General features: G+C 41.1%; 3 protein-coding genes across 8 annotated transcripts in view; all 3 read right to left on the reverse strand.

Annotated features, from left to right (window-relative positions):
• The window catches only part of LOC130515163 (zinc-alpha-2-glycoprotein-like), a 52,038-nt gene extending 33,592 nt beyond the window's left edge, over positions 1-18,446 (reverse strand). The window contains exons 1-6 of one of the 4 annotated variants that reach the window (XR_008947161.1): positions 18,255-18,446; positions 16,464-16,701; positions 16,117-16,379; positions 15,857-15,936; positions 15,563-15,673; positions 14,429-15,409 (exon numbers count right to left, since the gene is read on the reverse strand). Coding sequence is in view for 1 of the 4 variants with exons in the window: in XM_057015258.1 (XP_056871238.1) it covers positions 18,255-18,303 (49 nt within the window). In the remaining 3 variants the exon portion in view is untranslated. Of the gene's footprint in view, positions 1-14,428; positions 15,410-15,562; positions 15,674-15,856; positions 15,937-16,116; positions 16,380-16,463; positions 16,702-18,254 lie in introns of those variants that run through there. The other 3 variants (XR_008947162.1, XR_008947163.1, XM_057015258.1) reach the window with 3 other exon arrangements.
• On the reverse strand, positions 214-10,236 carry LOC130515158 (zinc finger CCCH domain-containing protein 7B-like). 3 transcript variants are annotated; one of them, XM_057015245.1, is made up of 23 exons: positions 10,024-10,235; positions 9,741-9,809; positions 9,601-9,637; positions 8,779-8,976; positions 7,935-8,093; positions 7,630-7,710; positions 7,101-7,160; positions 6,951-7,005; positions 6,586-6,725; positions 5,399-5,879; positions 5,150-5,214; positions 4,978-5,068; positions 4,707-4,868; positions 3,835-4,046; positions 3,537-3,631; positions 3,269-3,444; positions 3,086-3,171; positions 2,812-2,984; positions 2,629-2,734; positions 2,399-2,507; positions 1,855-1,991; positions 1,262-1,431; positions 214-777 (listed from the first exon to the last, which is right to left on the reverse strand). In XM_057015245.1, the coding sequence occupies exons 2-23, from the start codon at positions 9,797-9,799 to the stop codon at positions 597-599; spliced, it is 3,033 nt and encodes a 1,010-aa protein (XP_056871225.1). In that variant the 5' UTR covers positions 9,800-9,809; positions 10,024-10,235; the 3' UTR covers positions 214-596. The 3 variants fall into 3 exon arrangements, with proteins under 3 accessions (XP_056871225.1, XP_056871224.1, XP_056871226.1); XM_057015244.1 differs by having other exon boundaries at positions 9,538-9,637; XM_057015246.1 differs by lacking the exons at positions 214-777; positions 1,262-1,431; positions 1,855-1,991 and adding an exon at positions 2,016-2,256 and having other exon boundaries at positions 9,538-9,637; positions 10,024-10,236.
• Positions 18,447-19,702: 1,256 nt separating the features above from the next.
• Positions 19,703-20,606, reverse strand: LOC130515167 (zinc finger BED domain-containing protein 4-like). Its single transcript, XM_057015263.1, has 2 exons — positions 20,320-20,606; positions 19,703-20,233 (listed from the first exon to the last, which is right to left on the reverse strand). The coding sequence occupies exons 1-2, from the start codon at positions 20,576-20,578 to the stop codon at positions 19,908-19,910; spliced, it is 585 nt and encodes a 194-aa protein (XP_056871243.1). The 5' UTR covers positions 20,579-20,606; the 3' UTR covers positions 19,703-19,907.
• Between the last annotated feature and the right edge of the window lie 476 nt (positions 20,607-21,082).

Here is a 21,082-nt window from a genome sequence, read left to right on the forward strand (position 1 = left end):
GTGTTTTGCTTTGTTTCCTTGGTTTAACCTAAAACTGTATTCACCCATTAGAAATGTACCTTTTTGATCACAAACTCAAATATCAATTTAAAAATCACGGGGTAAATTAAACTTAATGGTACTTAAGTTGAACGATTACAAAGAATTTGTTTGCATCCATCTGTGATCAAGTTAATATAATTTTTAAAAACACACAATTTAAGAATCACAATATTTTTTTTTTAAAATTGGAATTTAATAAGCAATATTTGTGTTTTTGCTGAAAAGTTTAAGAATACTGTGAACATCCCAAATAAGACAATAAAAACCTTTATGACATGACTCATGTGGGTCAGAACACCAAAGGATGCATAGATGATGTATATCCTGAAAAAAGAAAAGCCAGCCTCAATAAGAACATTACTACTATTAAAGCTAAGCAGATGTGCATTTGGTACGTTGAAGAAGGAACATTAAGGATACAGACTTAAATTTAGGGCATGTACCCTAAATTTGCAGTCATCAGTGGAAATGTGTGCATATAGATATTCAACATTTGGAATATATGCAGCCCTAATTTGCTTTGTGTTATCGATGGTTAAAAAAAACAAACGTTGTCAGTCCTGAAGTAAAAAGTTGTATTTCCCAAAGTCAACCTCATCAGGCATGATGAACATGTCTTTCTTGGCTCTGGCTAACTTTTTACGCAGGAAATCCCGTCTCTCTCTCCATTCTTGCAACTCTTCGGGACTGTGGGCATAGTCACAGCTCACGCCATCAGAACAACCATCATCCAACCTGGTCAAGATCAACATGGCGCACGTGTTTAATCATTTTATACGTTTCCTTGTTAATTTTGTAAAAACTTCAGTTTTGTGGTCCGATGAATTTCACTCAGACAGACAGTCTGACTTCTATTCTCTTGTCTGAACAAACATTACTATAGAAACAAAACCAACACATCTGAGGAGCAGCTGTGATTGGTTTGGTCGCTCACTACAGGGTTCCTTATTCCACCACATGTGAGTGAGAAATAAGAGAGAATCTACAGGCTGCAACATAAAACAATACAGCGGCCAAAAGGCTCTATTTGAGTTAAAGTGATGACACTGTGAAAAAGTTTAAATGAATCACTTACAATTCACGATTCAAATTTGTAAAATGTTAGACTTAAGTGAAAAGGTGAATTTGGTAAGAGCACTGGAGCTCACAGGTGAACACTTCCTTTTTAAACCTTGTATGTAAAAACCAGCAAAACCAGTATCCAGGAAGAAGGCCTTACTTGGGGCAAAGTTTGAAGCACGTGCCAGGGAAACGGTAGATCCACATTAAAGCTTCGTCCTCTCCCTCACAGCTAAAGACACGGTCCTTGTGCCTCTCAGAGGAGATGTGCTGCTCCCACTGCCGATCTCCGTTACTGTGCCTTCCACACAGGTGGCAGTAGAAGTTGATCTAAAAAAATTCAGATTTGTGAATCCAGAAAATGTATACATCGAGACCTACATTGAGACGTAGGCAAATTTGTGTGTTTGAACATGTATCAATGGGTAAATATATGAGGTGTCTTTTAAAAGACTCGGTCAGGTCGTTTAAGCAGGATTGCTCTCTGCCGCTCTTGCTGTACACACCCAAGCCACCAGGCGGCGCCAGTACCCACCCAATTCACCTGTCTTGTTTTCCGCGAGTAGAATTAATTTTAAAAATCGAAAGCAAAGGTGAGAAGCAAAAACTCACAGATAATGAATAAAGAACACACTTACACCTTGTTTCACAAATTAAATGTTGGTGAAATACATATTTGCAAATTTGTGTTGGAGAAATCTGGTTTTGTGTCAGGGCAGAAGTTTTGTGGTGTGGGTAGAATAACATACACACCAGTGATTCAGCATAGTCGGTTGGCATTGCAGTTTTTTTCTCTTCTGCGGTGCCCTTGGTAAGTGCGGCCTCATCAGACTGGCGACTGTGGGCATTCTGGGCCAACCACATATTGTAGATCTGGTCCATGTCATGCACTAAAAGAGCACATGTAAAACCATTATGTACGCCCACAAGAGGAACTGAGATGGGACACATCCCTGTTAAATACCAGTCATTTTCATTATGTGAATGTTAACACACTGATATTAGCACTTACCCAAAAAAAGCATCATTATAATCCAGTACAGCCTCATTAGTGATACTAGAAGACCTTTAGACAGATTTATGGGTCTTATGTAGCGCTGCTGGAAGGTTGGAACCCTTTTAAGACTCCAGAGGGAGCACTGTTTACCTGACAACCTTAAAATGAATTTAAATGTCTGAAAACCACTCAGATGGTGGAAGTTACCAGACAGACTGGATGGTTTTTTAAAAACATTTTAAGAAAAGAGTAGCACAACGCACACACAAACTCAAACCAGAGGAAACTGTGAGGACTCACGGTCATTATTCTTCATGTATGTCCACATTTCCCTCTCCTCTTGGCTGTGAGCAAAGGTGCAGTTTCCAGGGTAGCTACATTTCTTTTTCTTCAAAACCTGCACACACATCTGCCAGGAGAATACGTAATGTTAAAAGCACACAGCAACGAGAGAGGAAGAAGGTGGCAGGAGTGAATGGAGCTGGGGGGGATCAACACCCAGCGTATGAAAGCTGGTGCGGCGCACGTACATCATAATGGTTTGGGATGTGCTTGACACGTGGCAAAGGTCGGACCTGAACCCATTTCTTCCTCTCTGGTGAGGTGACCAACAGCAGCAATCTGTCTTTAGTCCACCTGAGGTTGAAGACACAAGATTACAGAGGACATAATTGTGACGCATGCTGCACGAGAACGACAGAATTGTCACCCACTTGTGCCTGCCGATGCCACTGCAGTACTTCAGAGCTTTGTCTGGCAAGCTCTTCAAACCTGCCTGCCAGCACTGGGCACATGCAAAGTCTATCTTCATGTTCTTCGGCCCGTAGCGCACTCCTCCTGACCCTTCTCCACCCTTTGGTTTTGACACACCACCTCCAGGAGACAGCTGCGCCAGATGAAATAGGGCGTTAAAGTCAGCGATTTCTCTGCAGGCCGGAGGTCGATGTTTCTGTCACCTTAACTAACCATGATTTAAAGGGTTCGTACCTTATTTCCTTCGTCTCTATAAAAAGTTTGCTCGTGTTTCTCGTAATACTTTGTAGATACTTTCACAATCTCGTTATGGCTGATGCCTGTAAATACAAACAGAATTAAAGCTGCAAACCACTGCAAGGTAACATATTAGCGCAGTAACACTGTGATGGTCGTACTTCCTGTGTCCGTCCTCACCTGTGTGGCGCTGCACCATCCAGGTTTTGAGCTCGATGACAGAGTGGGCATAGTTACAGCCGTCCTCTCTCTGGCTGTTCATATGGACGGCTTGTTGACACAAATCCAGGCGACACAGGACGCTGAGCGGGCGCACCTTCCTCACACTGAGGCTCTTCACTTCAAAGACCAAGCATCTGACGGGCACAAAGGAAGGGAAAGGTCACCGGTTAATGGCATAAGAGAAAAACAAAGAGAGAATGAGAGTACAGGCACAGAGCAGACTCACTTATTGGCATCGAAGGAGTGGCGAGCCCCGGAACAGATGGTCGGATCGCCTTTGTCCCGCCGACTGATGGTTCTAGGTTTACCATCAAAACATGTCTGAAGAGAACAGAAAATGAATCAGGACTAGACAAAAACACAGCCCGTTTCCTCATACGACTTCTTCACCTGACCTACACAAGAACACAAACACCCTTCACACATGCTATACGCTCCACATTAAATAAATGAAGTGAAGTGTAGACGGCAACACTGCCATGCTTTGTTGTAACAGCTATTACAGGCTGAATGACATCACTAACCTGGCAGAGGAAAACAAATACACCCTTGAATTCTTGTAAAAGATGGATGATGCAGTTCGCAGGGTCTAGTTTGGCGGATGTTTCAAACAGAAAGTTTCTGTCCAGTTTCCCAGTCCTCTCCATGGTCCAGACGTCAATCTCCAGCTGGTTGTACGCAAACGTGCAGTTCTCCCCTAACTTACACTGGCTGGAATTTCCAGTCCTCATCATGTCTGAGAGAGAAAACACAGAACCGATCTTTTGTGTTAAAAACAGACTTTCATTTTCCTCCCAAATTGTTTGCTATTGATTTATCAACAATATGTAGAAATCCAATTATGAGAAATCAAATTACATAGCTAGCTTTTTTCCCCTCGACTTTGGTGTCTTTGTGCATCTACAGCCATTAATCAGATTTACTTCATTCCTTTACAAGTGTAAAATAAAAATAGCAAATTGTCAACACGAGCAGAAGAAAAAAGACAACAAAATGTCATACAAACAAAGGAGAGCTGCAGCATGCATGTCTTTTAGGACACCTAATTACAGCTAACATGAAGACAACAGGCATCAGCATGTTCCACATAACAAGTTTGACCCTTATTTCATTATATACCTACAAATGAAAGAAATCTAATAAATGGACTGAAACATGAAAACCAGCGATTTTAGCTCACTGCATTTTCAAAGTCATTTCAGTGTCAATGTTTGTCTTTTAATTGTGTGGCATTTTCAACATTTCCCATCATTTACTACAAAGTGATATTACTCAAGACAAAGATATAAAAGCAGTCCATTAAAATGTAAAAATTGCTTATTTTACTTACAGCATATTTTTTAATAACAAACTAGTCACCCAAAACCACGATGAGCAATGGTTTAAACTTTCTTACCTTTACAAAGAACAAATGGCCCGTTAAAGGACGGCATCAGAGGCAGTGGTCTCACTTTGGTCCACTCAGACGGAAAACCCACCTTTCGCTTGCATAACAGAACATCGCGCTTGCATTTGTGGACCAGATCTGGCTTGTGAATAAAAGCATATGTACCTGGAGCTGAAAGGACAAACAAGAATCACGCCATGAAAGCAGTGACAGGATGCATACGAAGCCACCGCTTCCGTTTTAATTTCCTGCAGAACTACAATTGGTCTCGTAAAGGTACCTTTCCGAGGAAAACAGGCAGAGCAGGCCTGCAGGAACTTGTGGGTGGAGGACAGCGGATTAGCGAATGCCTCCTGTGATCGGCCGCTCCTCTTTGTTGACATTAGAAAAACAAGATAAACAGAGACGAAAAATTGAAGGAGTAATGGCAGCCAGGAGGAGATCGGACTCACCCTGTTATCAGTGTGTTTGTTACTCTGTGGAGATTGCATCACAGAAGCTGCAGCGGTGGGAAGAACTGAGGAGCAGAGACCACAAAAAACAAGTGGAAAATTATGAATCAGTGCAAACAGCATCATAAATGAGCTCATTTGAACCATTTAAAACTAGTTTGTAGTAGTTCCAAGCGAGCATAATTGGTTTTACAACATCTGAACGGACGGACCTGCTACTGCGTAAAATAAACAATAAATCATATTAACCAGGAGAGTTGAACTGGAAGATGGAGTCCAAAGGTGCCGCAACAGCTTCCGCTGACGGAAACGTGTCCAGGTCATCGAGGGAATCCAGGTGATTCACAACAGGCTCCTGGATATTCCTTCTGAGATCGCCCTGATCAATGTGATGCTCCAGAGGATCCAGGTCATCCAGGGAATTTCCCCCCACGTTCCAGTCAGGTTTGCTCTCAGTAGCCGGCCTTTGAGAGCTCTCTGAGAAATCATCCAGGGAATCCAGGCTGTCCAGGGCATCGAGCCTCATGCAGGCCAGCCCAGAGTTTCGAGGGCTTGCGCTGCATCCAATTTCAGACGACAAGAGGTCGTCTAAAGCATCCAGTGTTTCACCTGTGGGGCTCGTTTCTGTGAAGAAGTCGAGGGAGTCGAGTGTCTGCTCAGGGGAGATGAAGGCTGGGGGCAGGACAGCGCCGACTCGGTGTCCAGGATCCAATGTAAGTTGGTGGAGGACCTGGGAAAAAACCAACAAACTTCAATCAAGATAATAACTACAGGTGTATGTGGCTCTGTGAACACAATGTTGAATAAAGCAGCAGAAATCTTGGGCCTAGAAGTTCCATCTTCATGCTGTTCGTCTTGTAACTGCTGAAAGAGTCCGTTAATGCAAGGTTGATGATCAGAGCCCATTTTAAAGTGCAGAAGAAAACAGGAAGTGGGCAGAAATTATGCCTCACATCTCGATATCATCTGCTGTGCGATAAGTGAGGAGGAGGATGACGATGGTGAAGGGTGAGTTCCTGCAGAGGCACACCTTTAAGACTTAATGAAACCAAAAGAGGATCGTGTGTGTATTTAAATAATCCTGACAGGAGAAGGGAGAAGCACACATTCCTGTATTTCCTTGCATCTAGCAGCCCTAAAATAGCACAAACCCAGAGTTGTGCCACTACTGTACAACGAAAACTGACAGAACCAAAATGATAAATGGAGGATTCCCAGGTTTTGTGTGATTTCGTGGCCCTAAACTCTCAGTAACAGCATTTTTAACATTAAGATATACTCAGGGTATTGGTAAAGCCAGTGAGGGAAAAGTAGACTAAAAAATGAAGACAAGAGGAGGAATGTCTCTGGCTTCTACTTTTCCTTACTGACAAATCTGCCTTGGCTCCACTATCAGGCTATTGTAGTAATCTGCAAGGACACCAGAGCGATTTTACCTCGGTTGGCTCCTGATCAAGCAGACTGTCCAAGTCTTCTCCCATCAGCTCGGAATCCTCCACAGAGTCAAGGGCACAAGCAGTAGTAGAGACATGATTTCTGGAGGGAACAGTGACCTGGGGCATGCTGGGAAAAGTGACTAGGAAAAAAAGCAGATTTTTTATTTATTTTTTTAAAACTTTGTTGAATACCAAGTTGCTTTCCTCCAGCGATAAGTTCTTTTGACCTTTAATCAAAGCAGGATTGTGGACAGGGTCACAATTTATGGGTTTGATGCCCTACATCTGTGTGTAACAATATGACCCTTTACTTTCCTTCTTGCTGATCTCTTATTTAATACGATGATGAGATTTTTACTTTATACCTGGTGCAAAACAACTCAGAGGATGTAGTCCATTTTCTGAATGAGCCACCGGCACCTGAAGTGAAAGGGAGAAGATATCTTTCAAACAAAAGGAATATGCTGATGGCCACTGCTGTTGTTATTGTGCAGGAGTTTGTAGGTTGAACTTGCCTTGATGGCGTCAGCGGGACAGTTTGCACTGGCGTTATCTGTGATGATAAGTGGCTGCTCCTAAGAGGAGATAACACGGTGGGTATGTGAGACTCAGCTGGCTGACCTCCAAATCAGGTCATGACTGTTTAGTTTACCTGAAACTGAAACTAGCTGAACCTATTAGTAACATGTACGTGTACAGATTTTTATGCATAACTGAAGAGGTGAAGGAAAGACAGACAGCAGTGACACACTGAAACCCTTAAGGCCCCGATAGAAACGTTCCAGATAAAAGTAAAAGCACCAGTAAACCTCGCCCTCCCGTGAGTCACAACATGAAAGCTCAACCTCTTGTGTCTTTTGTTTTTGTAACAAATGTATGAAACTGTTCTCTTCGGTGCGTTATATGGATTCATCCCATTCGTACTATTTTTGGTTAATTCTGATATTGTTGCACTATGTTTCTCCTTATTGTTGTTACATATAATAATAATATTTATTACATGTTTTTATAGCGTAAGACAGTAAACAAAATCAAAATACTGACCTTTGTGCTGATATAAGGCTTACGATTCTTCAGTCCTAGGTGAACAGCCAGCTCCTGTGCGAGGTCATTCACCTGTTTGTCCTGTCAGCCAAAGCACACACAACACTAGTAACAAAACTTTAAGATTCACAGTGGTGTGTATCAGCATAAAGACTATTCAGCGCTGCTGCGCCCGCAGCCTCCCGACAAACACAGCGAGCAGGTTTTATTCAAAACTCAAGATGCCAATTTATGAGTCACCATAGGCAAAAGATTCTTCAAACATTTTTGAGGAATGTGATCCTAAAGTTTCCTGCAGAATTTACCAGGCGAGAGATGAGCAGGAAGCGCGTGGTGCACTCGTACGCTTCCCTGTACTTCCCAAGCTCCTTCAGACAGACAGCCTTCCTGTACAGGGCCCTCCGGTTTTCCTCACACAGTACCAGGGCTTCCTCACAGTCTTTAACCGCCAGTTCATAGTTCCTCTGTGGAAAACACATAACATGAGAGGATCATATGAATACTACAAGTGTCAGAGTGAGGTCAAAACCACTCAGGAGTGGCAATTCAGACTGGGGTTGTTTATAGAAGCAGATTTACTGTTTAGGGGTGAAACACAACCGTAAATCATTGTGATAAAGCTGAGGAGCAGCCTCCCCTGCAGAGCCCTTTTACTCACTGGGCAGTATCAGAGTTCCTTCAGGCATTTTGTGATTTTGGTTTCTATTTTCAGTAACACTGCACCCTGAACCACAACCATCACAATGGTGCTAACGCAATTATGGGACTAGTAAAGTCATCAAAGTTAGTGTGTTTTCAGCAAACTGCCAGGCGCAGCGGTGGCAAAATGCTAATCAAAAATGTAGGCTTCTAAAATACAATAATATGTAAACTATGCTATGGTTGGTGATTGTTAGCATTCTTAGTAATAATATTAAAAAATAAAACTCTGAAATTCTATTAAACAAGATATCGAGAGTCCAACAAAAGTCCATTTTTATTGTAAGCTTTGTTTCTTTGGTGCTCATTTACTTTAATCCTGCAACAAATGTCAAACAAATTGCCTCACATACAAATGTTTTACACGACTGCTATTTCTCAGTTAAAGAACATGTATTTTGATGGATCAAGGTTTAAATCTTTGCATCCTGCCTGAAAATGTTGTCTTACCAAACTTTGGTAGGCAGCGGCCCGGTTAACATACAGACTCTCCCGTAAAACCTCGGGGACGTCGATGTTATCTGCTGCAGCGTAGAGCGACACATTCAAACCTTCGGTGAACTCTCCCACTGCCTCTTTCCACTTTTCCTCTTTGAATAAGGTGTTGCCCTCCTCCAGCAGATTAAACACCAACTTGGTCAAGAGGCCCTGCAAAAGCAAAACATAAGATATAAAATGTCAGACATTAGCATAGCTGGAAAAAAACAAAATATAGGACCATTTCTTTAATATTTAAATTCACTGTGTAGAGATTATATTTTGGTAATGATCCGTTAAATAAAGGACAAATGGATTTAAGTCCATTTATAAGTGGAAGTGGAAAGTGATTTAAGAAACACCTTTCTATTTAGGATTTGGGAATTAAATCTTACAGTAAATTTACTGTAAATTACAGTAAATTGATACAAACTCTTCTGGTGTGAAATTTTAAAAAGAAGATTAAATAACATGATTTATATTCTTTCAGAGGTGGAGAAGATGCTACAATATCAGAATTCATGACCTGAAAGCTACAACAGCCAGTGAAATCTCAAGGATGAACCACATATCAACAGTACTAAATTATGACTGTTGTGGGACTATTCTTTTGGGGGTCAAAGATATGTTAGTAAAATAAATCTACCTTACTGACATGTTAACCACCTATTGGAAATTAATCCCACATTTTTTCACAGTGGGTCCAGAATGTCCAAATAGCCACAAACATACTGAAATACTGGGAAAGGCAGGAAACTGAAACTGCAGAAGCAGCAGAGGCGGACAGAAGAATACCTGGTATCCATCTGGCTCTGAATAAGCCAGAGAAGACCTACAAAAGAAGACAGAACCCTCGCTTAGATGACATGAAGCACTGTCACTCTGGGTCAACCTTCAATGAATGCTGAGCCTAAAGGAAATGATAAATATCTCACTGTATGAACGCCAGAGACTTGTTGATCTCATCCCTGCGTTTCTGCCTGGCAGGATCCATTTCTTGTAAACTGAGGAGAAAACAGAGAGATAGCGGAAGAGCTTCAAGGAGCCTGGACTCATTCTTGCAAGAGATTAAACAGCCACCTTTCTAACACGCGCCGAAACTTCGTGTCCATTTGATATTAAGTGTTTGGACAAATAGCCGCTATAAAAGCAGCCTTCCCCCCTTTGAATCACCTAGTTTTTATTACCGCAAATCTTGTTGACTTCAGACACACCTACCTGACGTGGGGAGGTTCATTAAAGCGATGTTGTCGTTAAAAGCGTGTTGTTGTATGTCCCCGCTTGGCGAATAACTTAAAAGAGCTCTGACATTTTAACGAAATATGTGGAGAGAGATGTCAGACGGTCCTAATTTCTCACTCCAACTTAAGTTTCGATTTCTAGCAACATAACATCTGTCTGGTCCCGTGGGACGTGCTCTTTCTTCTTCTTGGATTCCTTTTACCAGACAGCAATGGTGTTTCATGCCCACACCGCCACCTGCGGTGCAGAAGTGGCATCTTCGGCGTCATCAACCTGTTTATATCATACAAAACACTAAAGATAAAGTTGATAAAGGACAGAATGCTTAAAAATAGCACCCAAAGAAACAAAAAAAACAACAGCCAGAGACTACATCCAAGTCAGAGATGTAGTTATAAATCATTGACTCCCCTCGCACTTGTCATTGATACGTGAAGGATCTATGCTGCTTCACGCGCATCTTAATTAATGATACACTGTCGTTTGTCGTTCATTTCAGATTGTAAATAATATAAATCAAATATGTCACCCTGCTGCCATCTTGTGGTTCTCAATTTCACTGTTGATACGTTCACTGCAGCAATCACACGCCACAAGACATTTTTTTTAACCATACACCAAGAGACCACCCCCGAGTAATCCCCCCAAAACCCCTACTGCCTCCTTTCTAACACTTTGACCGGAAGTGATAATATTATGCTGTGGCGCGTATCTGCTCCTCCGAGGGCTATGACTTTTATTCTATTTACGTCTAGAGTTATCATGTTAAATATAAAAGTCAACAAACATCAACCAATGTCCCCGCAGGGATGCCTGGAACTGTGATTGATCACAACTGTGATTGATCCCAAACTAGAGCTCGGAGACCACGTGACCGGGAGTGGCGCGGGAAGAAAACGCTTGAAACGTTGCCGAACAAATCGCCATAACTCTGCCCTAGAAGGCCCTACAAACATATAAACACGTCCTTTTGTAGTTACAAACCTCTACTAACTCGAAAATGTAACTTTGAGAACATTAAATTAATCAGCCCTCCATTAAACGAGCTGTGCGTCGACAGGTTGAAGTCTCCCATTAGCTCTCGTAGAAACTGCAGCGGGAAAAACCGCTCAATGCTGACAAAACCCTCGTATTTAACTCGTCGTATCTCCGACACTGTTTGAGCTAAAATTATGAAACGCTGACCGTTGTTAAGTGGTCCAATCGGCGTTCAAAACGTGTGGGTCTGTAGTAAAGGGTAAAGGTTTCTAAAAGCCTGTTTAAGCATGTTCAGGCAAGGTCAAGGACATCTGATGATTGGTGTCCGTGATCAATGATTATCCAGACTAAAGTGCCTAATCAATGTTTTTCTGTTCTTTCTGTATGATTGTAATGTTTGCCATTTCACTTACTGGCCAGAATATGATAAGACAGGGGGTTTCAGAGGCGTGGTACAAGGACGAAACGGTGGAAAATGGGAAAAATTGCATAATGAGAAGGAGGAGCCCGGGGAGGAGTAAACCCAGGCTCCAAATTGTATAAAAGCTGGAGATTTCATGCTAGTTTTCAGACTTAGCCCGGGCTACTTCTCATGCATGGTGAATTGTGAATCATCAATAAACCATCATTGGACCGTGAACCAGCTGACCCTGACTCATCATTCGACTTTGTTGCGGCAACTCTACATCAACTCATTGGCACTGGCATAGGCATTCTGACTTAAGAAAAGCGTAAGTTTATTAAAGCAATTAGACATAGAGTAAAAAGCCACAACAGGTCATACGTTTCTGAATAATCACGAATCTGCGCTTGTGTGGGAAGACAACGGGCTGCTGAACATGTGCTAAATTGGCGGGACGGGCCACAGCAGCAGGCACACTTTCACAATTTCTGCAGAATTGTCAGGTCAATTTGATGTACAAATGCATGCACATGAAAGCTTACACAATCAATCAATCAATCAATCAATTAATCAATAAATAAATCAATCAATTAATCAATAAATAAATCAATCTTCATTTATATATATATACAATCAAAATTGTTTCAAGCCTAAAGATGTATCATGAACATTGGAAATTTGCTTTCATATAAACTTGCCAGTAGAAAAGTGCTGTGCCTGAATTTAAAAATAATGAAAGAAATGAAATAAGAACTGCACTTCCTTCTTCTGCCGTTGCTTGTTCTCATTAGATGCCCAATGTTAACATACAGTATTTCCTGCCCATGATGGATGAGACAGACAGGCTCTTGATCAAAACAAACAAACAAAAAACAAACAAACAAAACACATGCAATGCAAAAAAAACCAATGTTGAAATACAGACATCCAATACATAACCATAATCATTTACTTGCTTGATAATCATTTACTTGCAGTATTAGTGGCCAAGGCAACATGAAAGGTCCTCTTATATCTTATACATTTTTATGTAAACACTTAACTGAACATTATTTAATATATTTTGCCATTGATCCCCTGTTTAGTTCTCTGTATATCTATGGATGTACATCTCTAATAGGGAGAGCAAAATATTCTTGGTCATAGAAGATGTCTGTGCTTGGATCTTCTGCAGCTGCAATAATCATGTCCCAGTTATTCAGCAATTTCATGAAATATTTCATTATTGGTTGATCCCAACCAGAAGAAATTCTCTGTTTCCTCTTGACTATGGTGAAACAGAGTGGAATCATAATTAACATTTGTTTTGCTAAGAAACTCAGTGATCTGATCATATAAATGTTATTGGTACAATAGCAACAAAACTGTTTTGGACTCATTTTAAGGCTACAGCAAAAATAGTGAGACTTACTTTTGAGCAACAGTGATGTTATGCAGCTTAAAAAATAAAATGGAAGCAAAACTGAGGTGAAAACTTTCAAAAATGTCCAGTCAACACTTGCATGGAGGATGTGTCTTCCACAAGTGTTTTTCCATCTACATTGAAACAAACAAAATAACAAAAATTGAATAAAATAACAATAAAACCAAAGCAATTAAAAAATGCATATGGGTCTACTTTACTTTACATGTGTGAGAAGAATTATTGTCATTACTATTGTCGTCCAAATGCTGTGATGTGTAGATTTTAAGTGTTTGAGGAATGCTGTTAAGAAAAAGGAATGTGTGAATGTTTAAACTAAGGGCTGGAGCTGTTTACAAAACCAGCACTTAGAGGTATCCTGTTCGTTAAGACAAGGAGGTCGTAAAGATGGGAAAAGTAGATAGGAGACAAGGAGTCGTGAGGTCCTGTTTGACATAAATCTTGTTTTCACCAATAAAAGAGGCGAGCGAGCAGCAGATGAGCACAGTTGACAGAGGAAGCCTGAACTGCTGCTCAGCTCTCCCTTGCAAGGCCTCCTGTTGTTTGCGTGGTTGATCTGAGTCTAATGACGAACAGCGCGGGTGACCAAAACTTCACCCTCACACATGGAAATTATTGTAATATTTATTATTGTAACAATCATATTTCATATATTATAGACGTGTTACTATAAACAACATATGGATGATGGGAACTGTAACTAACACTGTGTAATACTCCAGAGTATCTTGCATAGAGGCACAGTGGAGCACTACAAGAGGGGTGATCTAAAAGAGCTCTGCAGTTTGGATTTTATGTTCTCTGTCTCTCAAGCAAATTCTGTTGTAAGATTGATGTAAATGAAAAAAAAGTCCCTTTAATTTTGCAGAATGTTAATTCTGTGAGAGTAAGTTCCAGCCTGTATTGCTTTGACTCAATAACAATCATGCAGCAGTATGTAAATGTAAAGTTCTCACCCCACATGACAGTGATGGTTCTGTCTTCTGTTTGGACAACACAGCCATAGATGTTGGTGTGGATCAGGGGGACCTCAGCTGTCAGGATGAGGATCACTGATCCATCCCCAGAAGGCAACGGGCCGGTTACAGTGATCCAGTTTGCCTTGGTGGCAAACAAATGGTTCTGAGCCTCACGGTTGTTCCACAAATCTTTAATCATTTCTGCAGGCGACAGATGACAGAACAGTGTCCCTGAACCTGTTCAGCCAGTGTTCTGCCCTAAACCTTCTACATTCAGAGGTTTCTGTGTGGATTCTCTTTGTATGAAAAGTACTGGTGTTTCAGCAGGACATTACCGGTACTTTAATGACCAGAAAAAGACTAAAATATGAGACCAAATATGTAACTAAACCTGGCCAAATTAAGTTATTTTTTCAAAATGGGTAAAACACAAATGAACTAAAAGAGTCAGTGGTCATTTCATGAAACATCCTGGGAGAACTTCCAAACTGCACTGATAAAGCTGCGATCCCAGGGGATTGGAACCCACAACCTTGTTGCTGTGATGAGACAATGTTAACCACCTCATCTAATCAGACATTCCCTCATGTAAATGAAAATAAACATTATCACACAGGCTCTTAACAAAAATAAAACTCATTTATTGCAGGAAGTAAAAACATACAATATTTACAAACATTTAATAATGAAAAAAATTTAACTCTTAATGATTTCACACATCAAGTTCTGCAAGTTATTTTACAAACACTATTAAACAGTTTATTATTTTACACACAATATTAGTGGACCAGTTTCACATGAATTTGTTAGATTCTTCTAGGAAGAACTTCATAACATAAGATGGGTCAAAGTGCTCAAGCTTTCCATAGTTTGGCTGCTTAAAAAAGATGACAGTCAGTGAAGGTTAGACCCGTGTCTGGAGCATAAATCAAATCAATCTGATTTGATTCTTCAAGGAAGAACTTCAGAGTTAAATTTCAACAACACCAAGGATGTAACTGAAACCAGTCTTTCAGAAACAGAAATAAAGTCATCATACATTCAACAACATATAAGATTTTTATGTAGAAATAAGTGACCAAACTGTTTTACATAAAATAAAGATGATGCAAACAAAATAAAGGAGAGATGAATGAGTAAATAACACAAAAATACATGAAACCAGACATAAAGTGACAGCATTACGAGGTGTTTAAAGGTAGTTTTAAAAGATGAGTGTTAAGCTCTGATTTAAGAAGTTCAAGATCATTAATACTGAATTTAGGGTCAAAGTGCTAAAGTTTTCCATAGGTTGGCTTCTTGGCTTCTTAAAAAAGATGACAGTCAGTGAAGGTTAGACCCGTGTCAGCAGCATAAGTCCCAAAGCTCTGCTACTGGATGACAACACAGTCCAAATATTACAGCACATGTGACTTTGGATCCTCTGTTCAGGTCTACACGTTTCTATAGACGTGCACTTTCAGCATGAAGAGTAAAACATCCTGGATCATTGATGTCGTCTCTGCTCAAGTCCTCCGTGGATAAAATCCATCTTCCCCCAGTTATTCATCAATGGACTCGTGAGAAAAGTTTTCTTTGCCACTTTTTCCTCTCTTGTGACTATGAAGAAATAAAATGAAGGAACAATTAATAGATGCTGACAGGTGTATTTCACAAGAAACATCATTAACATTCTATTAATGCAGGGCCACAATAGTAAAATATCAGCTCACAGACTGACTTGAAAGTTACAATCAAAGAAGTGAGACTTACACAAAAGAGTCATTACGGAGATTAAACAACAAACTGTAAAGATGATGCCGATAATTCTCCAAAACGTCATCTGGATGTAAAGGATGTGTCGTCCATCAAGTGTGTTTCCATCTGCTCATAAAAGAGTATAAACAACAAAAACATGATTATTGTAATCACCAAACTGGCCATACTTTACTCTATGCAGCATGTCGTCATGTGTTATTGTAATAAACGTATTTTTAATATTTTGAAAGCTGTGCTCCGAATAACAGAAAGTGTAACTGACTCTATTTAGAGTATTTCAACTGTTACATTTATTAACTGTCTGGACCAACGTGACATGCCGACAGTTGTCTGAGGCCTGGACACAGACTGAAGCTCAACGTTGCGCACTGATGAGAAAAGGGATAGAAAAGGTGATGATCAGGGTGGGACCAGCCAGGGGAAGAAATACTTTTATATATGTGTTCAGGTTAATTCCTGAATTATGTCCAATGAGCCAAATCTGTGTGGTTGTTAGATTTTAGTCCTCACAAAGATACAAGTACAAATATATGTGTGTGTTTATTCACCTGTTCTTTTTTCCGTTTCTTTTAATTTGATCTGATGGATCATTTCTGGACAGTATCTCCTGATGAATTGTCCAAACACATGCTTCCGAGCCTCATAGCCGTTCCACGAATCTTTAATCATTTCTGCAGAAGAGGAGACAGGGCTTTCCATTTCTGAGCTCCAGCATCAAATGAATGAAACCCTCTCCATTCACTGCCCAGTTGTCAAAAGCAGATTCAAGCCTCTCGTCTGACGTGATGCAGCCCACGCCGCCGCTGAACATCTACAAGGATTGTTTTATGTAAAATGTTCAGTTCATTTTCACCAAAATAAACACATGACAAAGCAAATGTGCTACAAAACTTACTCCGTGTGTGATTGATGAATTTAGAAATCTCTTTCAGAGCATCAAAAACATCATAACATGCTGCTCTGCAGGTCCCAGTTAAGTTGTGGGATTCCAGGACGGGTTTGAAGTGTTTCTTGTTGTGTCCCACTGTCACAGTGAGAGATCACAACTCCATCAAACTGTGTAACTTGTTCAAAATGGGGCCGAGATCCAGGCTGAACACGTCCTGTAGACAAGAACTCAAGAGAATGGGAACCTGAAACACCAAAACAAATGGAGTCAAAACTCTGGACCCTCACAGTGGGATCAGCGGTTCTGACAAAAATAATCATGTTATAAATTGATCCCAATCTCAGGTCTTGTCAATTAATATTGAAAGATGTAGACAGTTTAATATTATGGTTAATTATTTTAAACCTTAAGCTGTGAGTCGTATCTGCTCAAATTGGTGGACGGTATCAAAAAAAGCTAAAATATCTCTTTGATCATCATCATTGATCCTCTTTGAGCCAGACCACCACATGTCAGGATAAAAACCCACATCTCATCTCCTCTCATCCTGATCACCAGAACTCCTCAGGGCTGCTTCCTCCTCGTTCCCCTACTCTATTCCCTCTTCACAAACACTCAACTGGACAAAAACACCACTAAAAACAAACAACCAGAATGAAAAACAGCCTCTTTCCACAAGCTGTGAAGGAAACATGGAGCAGCAGGATGAGAAACAGGTCAAAAGACCCAACAATAACCCAAAATATCATAATAGGTTCCTCATAAACTGAATATAAACAAGGTTTACTACAGCACCTGAACAGGCACAAATAAGAAAAGAGGTTTAATCTCCACTCTCTTCGTACTCTGTGTGCAGGCATCAAAATCAAAGCAAATCCTCAGATAGTCAACAACTAAAAAATACATCTGTGTTTGGACAGTTACCTGCAACTTTCATGCATATGCTTTTGATATTAAAATATTAAAACACACACACGCGCACAGGGCAGAGGTACTTTAGCAGAGGTTGCATCAACCGGAAGTCTCAGTGTGCAGTACTGCTGCGCCCCCTAACGGCTCAGTCAGGAACAGCACCACGCACTGGAAACGGAAACACTGAAGTTTCCACGTTCGGTTGCTCATGTTGGCGTTCGAATAGTGTCACTGCCCAAATATCTTCAAGTATTTCACCAGCTTCCTGGTGCATTATTCGCTATTGATGTTTTTATTGCAGAGCTAAACAAAAACAAAGGGAGTTTTTTTTTTATAGTGTAGCGGTCACTTGTATATCATAATTCACCATCATTGTTCATATCTGTTTCATTGCCATAGTCCTGTTGAGCATTTTGCTATGTATGAGTTCCTCATTCGCTCGCGCTATTTGCCGACAACTAAGTCGGGTAATTTGGCACGGCCCCTTTAACGGACCGTTGGAGTTGAGGGGTGGGGGTGCGTGTTTTTCCCGCTCTAATTTGATTTTTTCTACTACTTGTTGTGGCTTCAATAAAAGGCACACACGATTGTGTGTCAATGGTAATCTAAGTTGTATTGCCTTTACTTTGCAAACGCAACAATAGTTTTTATATTATATTATATTTTTTTAATGTATTCTATTTTATTTCTTATTGTACTCTCTTTTTATTATCTTTAATAGGTTTTTATGGTGTGAGTCTTTGGGGGACATCTGAGAGGAACAAGACCAAATGTGGGAGAAGAGCATCTACACAGAGAGCTGATTGATTGTTTGTCTATTTCTACCTGAGAAAAGCGCAACACAGCGCTCAGAACGTGTGTGTAGAGAAAGTTTCCTCAACTTACCGCATTCTGCTGCTGGGAGCAGGATCCAAAACAGAAGACAAATGTTCATCTTCCTAAATGAAGGTCGCTAAACACTTGTTGTCCTCATCTGAAACAGTCTGGAAGCACCATGACGAGGGTTCTTTGTGATAAAGACCGATTCTCTTAAAAGCGGGTCTCAAACTAGACGAGTGGTGCGAGAATTTGAATGAGGGAGAAAGTCGTACGGTAATTCAAAAAGAGCGCCTTGTGGGCGGAGCCTCCGTTCAGCACCAATCAAATACCCCCCAGAGAGGTGACCTCTGGGTCCAAACACGTGATTCACTGACACCGCCTTCGGACAGTTTGGAATTTTAGCACATAAACTCCTGATAACCGGATTTAAAATGATCAATTTCTAGCAACAGAATTTGTGTCTTGGTCTCGTGGGACGTGCTCTTTCTTCTTGTATTCTTGACAGACAGCGATGGTGTTTTATTGCTATTTTAGCAACAAAACTGTTTTGGACTCATTTTAAGGCTACAACAAAAATAGTGAGACTTACCTTTGAGCAACAGTGATGTTATGCATGTGAAAAAGAAAACTGGAAGCAAAACAGAGGTGAAAACTTTCAAAAATGTCCGGTCAACACTTGCATGGAGGATGTGTCTTCCACCAAGTGTTTTTCCGTCTGCATTGAAACAAACAAAATAACAAAGTTGAATAAAATAACAATAAAACCAAAACAATGTATATGGGTCTACTTTACTTTACATGGAAAGTATTGTAATATTTATAATTGTAATAATCATATTTCATATATTATAGACGTGTTACTATAAACAACATATGGATGATGGGAACTGTAGGTGACACTGTGTAATACTCCAGACTATCATGCATAGAGGCACAGTGGAGCACTACAGAGGGGTGATCTAAAAGAGCTCTGCAGTTTGGATTTCATGTTCTCTGTCTCTCAAGCAAATTTTGTTGTAAGATTGACTTCATTTGGCTTTACAGCTGCTGTTGTTATTCTCTCTCTCTGTTACCCCGTGGTGTGTGTGTGTGTGTGTGTGTGTGTGTGTGTGTGTGTGTGTGTGTGTGTGTGTGTGTGTGTGTTCACCTGTTCTTTTCTCAACTTCTCTTAATTTGATCTGACGGATCATTTCTGGACACAGTTGTTGGGGTCCAGGGTTGTGCCTGGTCTTCCCTCCAGGGGGCGTGAGGAGCTCAGTTTGCGCTGCAGGCAGGCGCACCTATGGGCAATTAACATCTGGCCACCTTAAGGAGGGAGCGCCTGCCCATCAGGGCCGGAGGGTTGTGGTGCTTTGTGGAGTATTGCGTTGTTGCCTGTCTTGTCTTCCCTTGTCTTCCCTTCCCTGCTTCCTTCCCTGCCTTCCCTGCACATTTAAGTAGTGATGTCCAAATGAGGTTTCATGAGGCTTTGAACCCTTTTGGACCATTGTGTTGAAAATTGGTCATTACTCGAAGCTTCAATCATTTCGAACGCGGGCGTCATCTGCTGGCGCATTGGTGGTACTGCAGCCATGCAAAAGGTTGATGACCCAGCAAGCGTGCACTTTGAGTTTTGCTGTTTGTGCACTTTTGATGTTGTATTATTATTATATTATTTTTCTATATATTTTAGGAACAGATGGGGGTATGGGCCTAAGGTGCTTGGGTGAACTGGTGTGCTTATGCATTTTTATTTAAAAACAACAGTTTCTCACAGTCGAGGGTTTGAGGCGGTTTTTCTCTTTTTGAAACTATTTCCCCGGCTTTAGAAAACACCCTCTCGCAGGGCACAGAGGATGCTGGTGTTGCGAGGTACTGGTTTGCCAGGTGGTACAGGTTTGGGTACAGGGCTTTGTTTGTCGTCCAGTACACCAGAGGGTCCTGTGATCGTTCAAGTGGAGGGGCTGACAGATAACGCTGCACCTCCACTATGGCATCAGCGGTGGCATTCCTGGACGCTCTTGCTTCTTCAGCATCCCTGTCCAACAGCTTCCACGGATCAATGACTCAAAATAAAACATTACATAAAGTTTAGTCTGTACATGAATCAATGCAAATAAATCTATTGATCCAAATTCTATCATTTTTGTACCTTGGGAAGAAGCAGCTGGTTCTGGCTGTGCTGTTGAAGTGGATGGTGGGTCCTCTTGGGTGGGTGCATTCTGCAACAATGCCGCACACTCCGATTTTAACCGGTGCACAGCTGACTCGGCATTTGAAGGGCTTTGGAATCCGAGTGTTTTAAATCTTGGGTCAAGTAATGACGATAAAGAGAAGATGCTTGTGGTTTCTATCCCACTGAGTTTATCATTCATAATTCTATTGAGGTTTATGCCAAGGTCTTTTGCCATTTTGTTTGAGTTCCGGCCCGCAACGCAATAAGATTTTTATATTTTATATGTGCACCCCCCCACCCCTGCCTTAAAAGCTCTCGAGCAGTTCCAGCGATGTTCTCTGCTGTGTGACTGATAGGAAAAGGCCGAACTCCCACCAGGGTGGTGGAGAGTTCACCTGCATGAATAGCATGACAGGTGACGGCGAGATACGCATCCATGTTGATGGAGGTCCACATATCTGCGCTCAAGCTGACACTGTCAACATTCTGCAGGGCTGCCTTGGCCTTCTCCTTTTCTTCCACATCCCTCCTCTCCACCATGGCTTTAACTGTCTGCCTTGATGGAAGGGTGCATGTGGGATCCAGTTTAGCCACCAGAGCACGGAAGCCAGGATCAGACACCACAGTGAAAGGCTGGGAATCTTTCACTATGAAATCCACTAGAGCTTCATCAAGCTCCTGCTTCCTGCTACATAAAATATGGAAGTTAGCAGAACAAGATTAATTTAGTTCATTAACT

This window comes from Takifugu flavidus, chromosome 18 (assembly GCF_003711565.1).
Source record: "Takifugu flavidus isolate HTHZ2018 chromosome 18, ASM371156v2, whole genome shotgun sequence".
Lineage (NCBI taxonomy): Eukaryota > Metazoa > Chordata > Actinopteri > Tetraodontiformes > Tetraodontidae > Takifugu > Takifugu flavidus.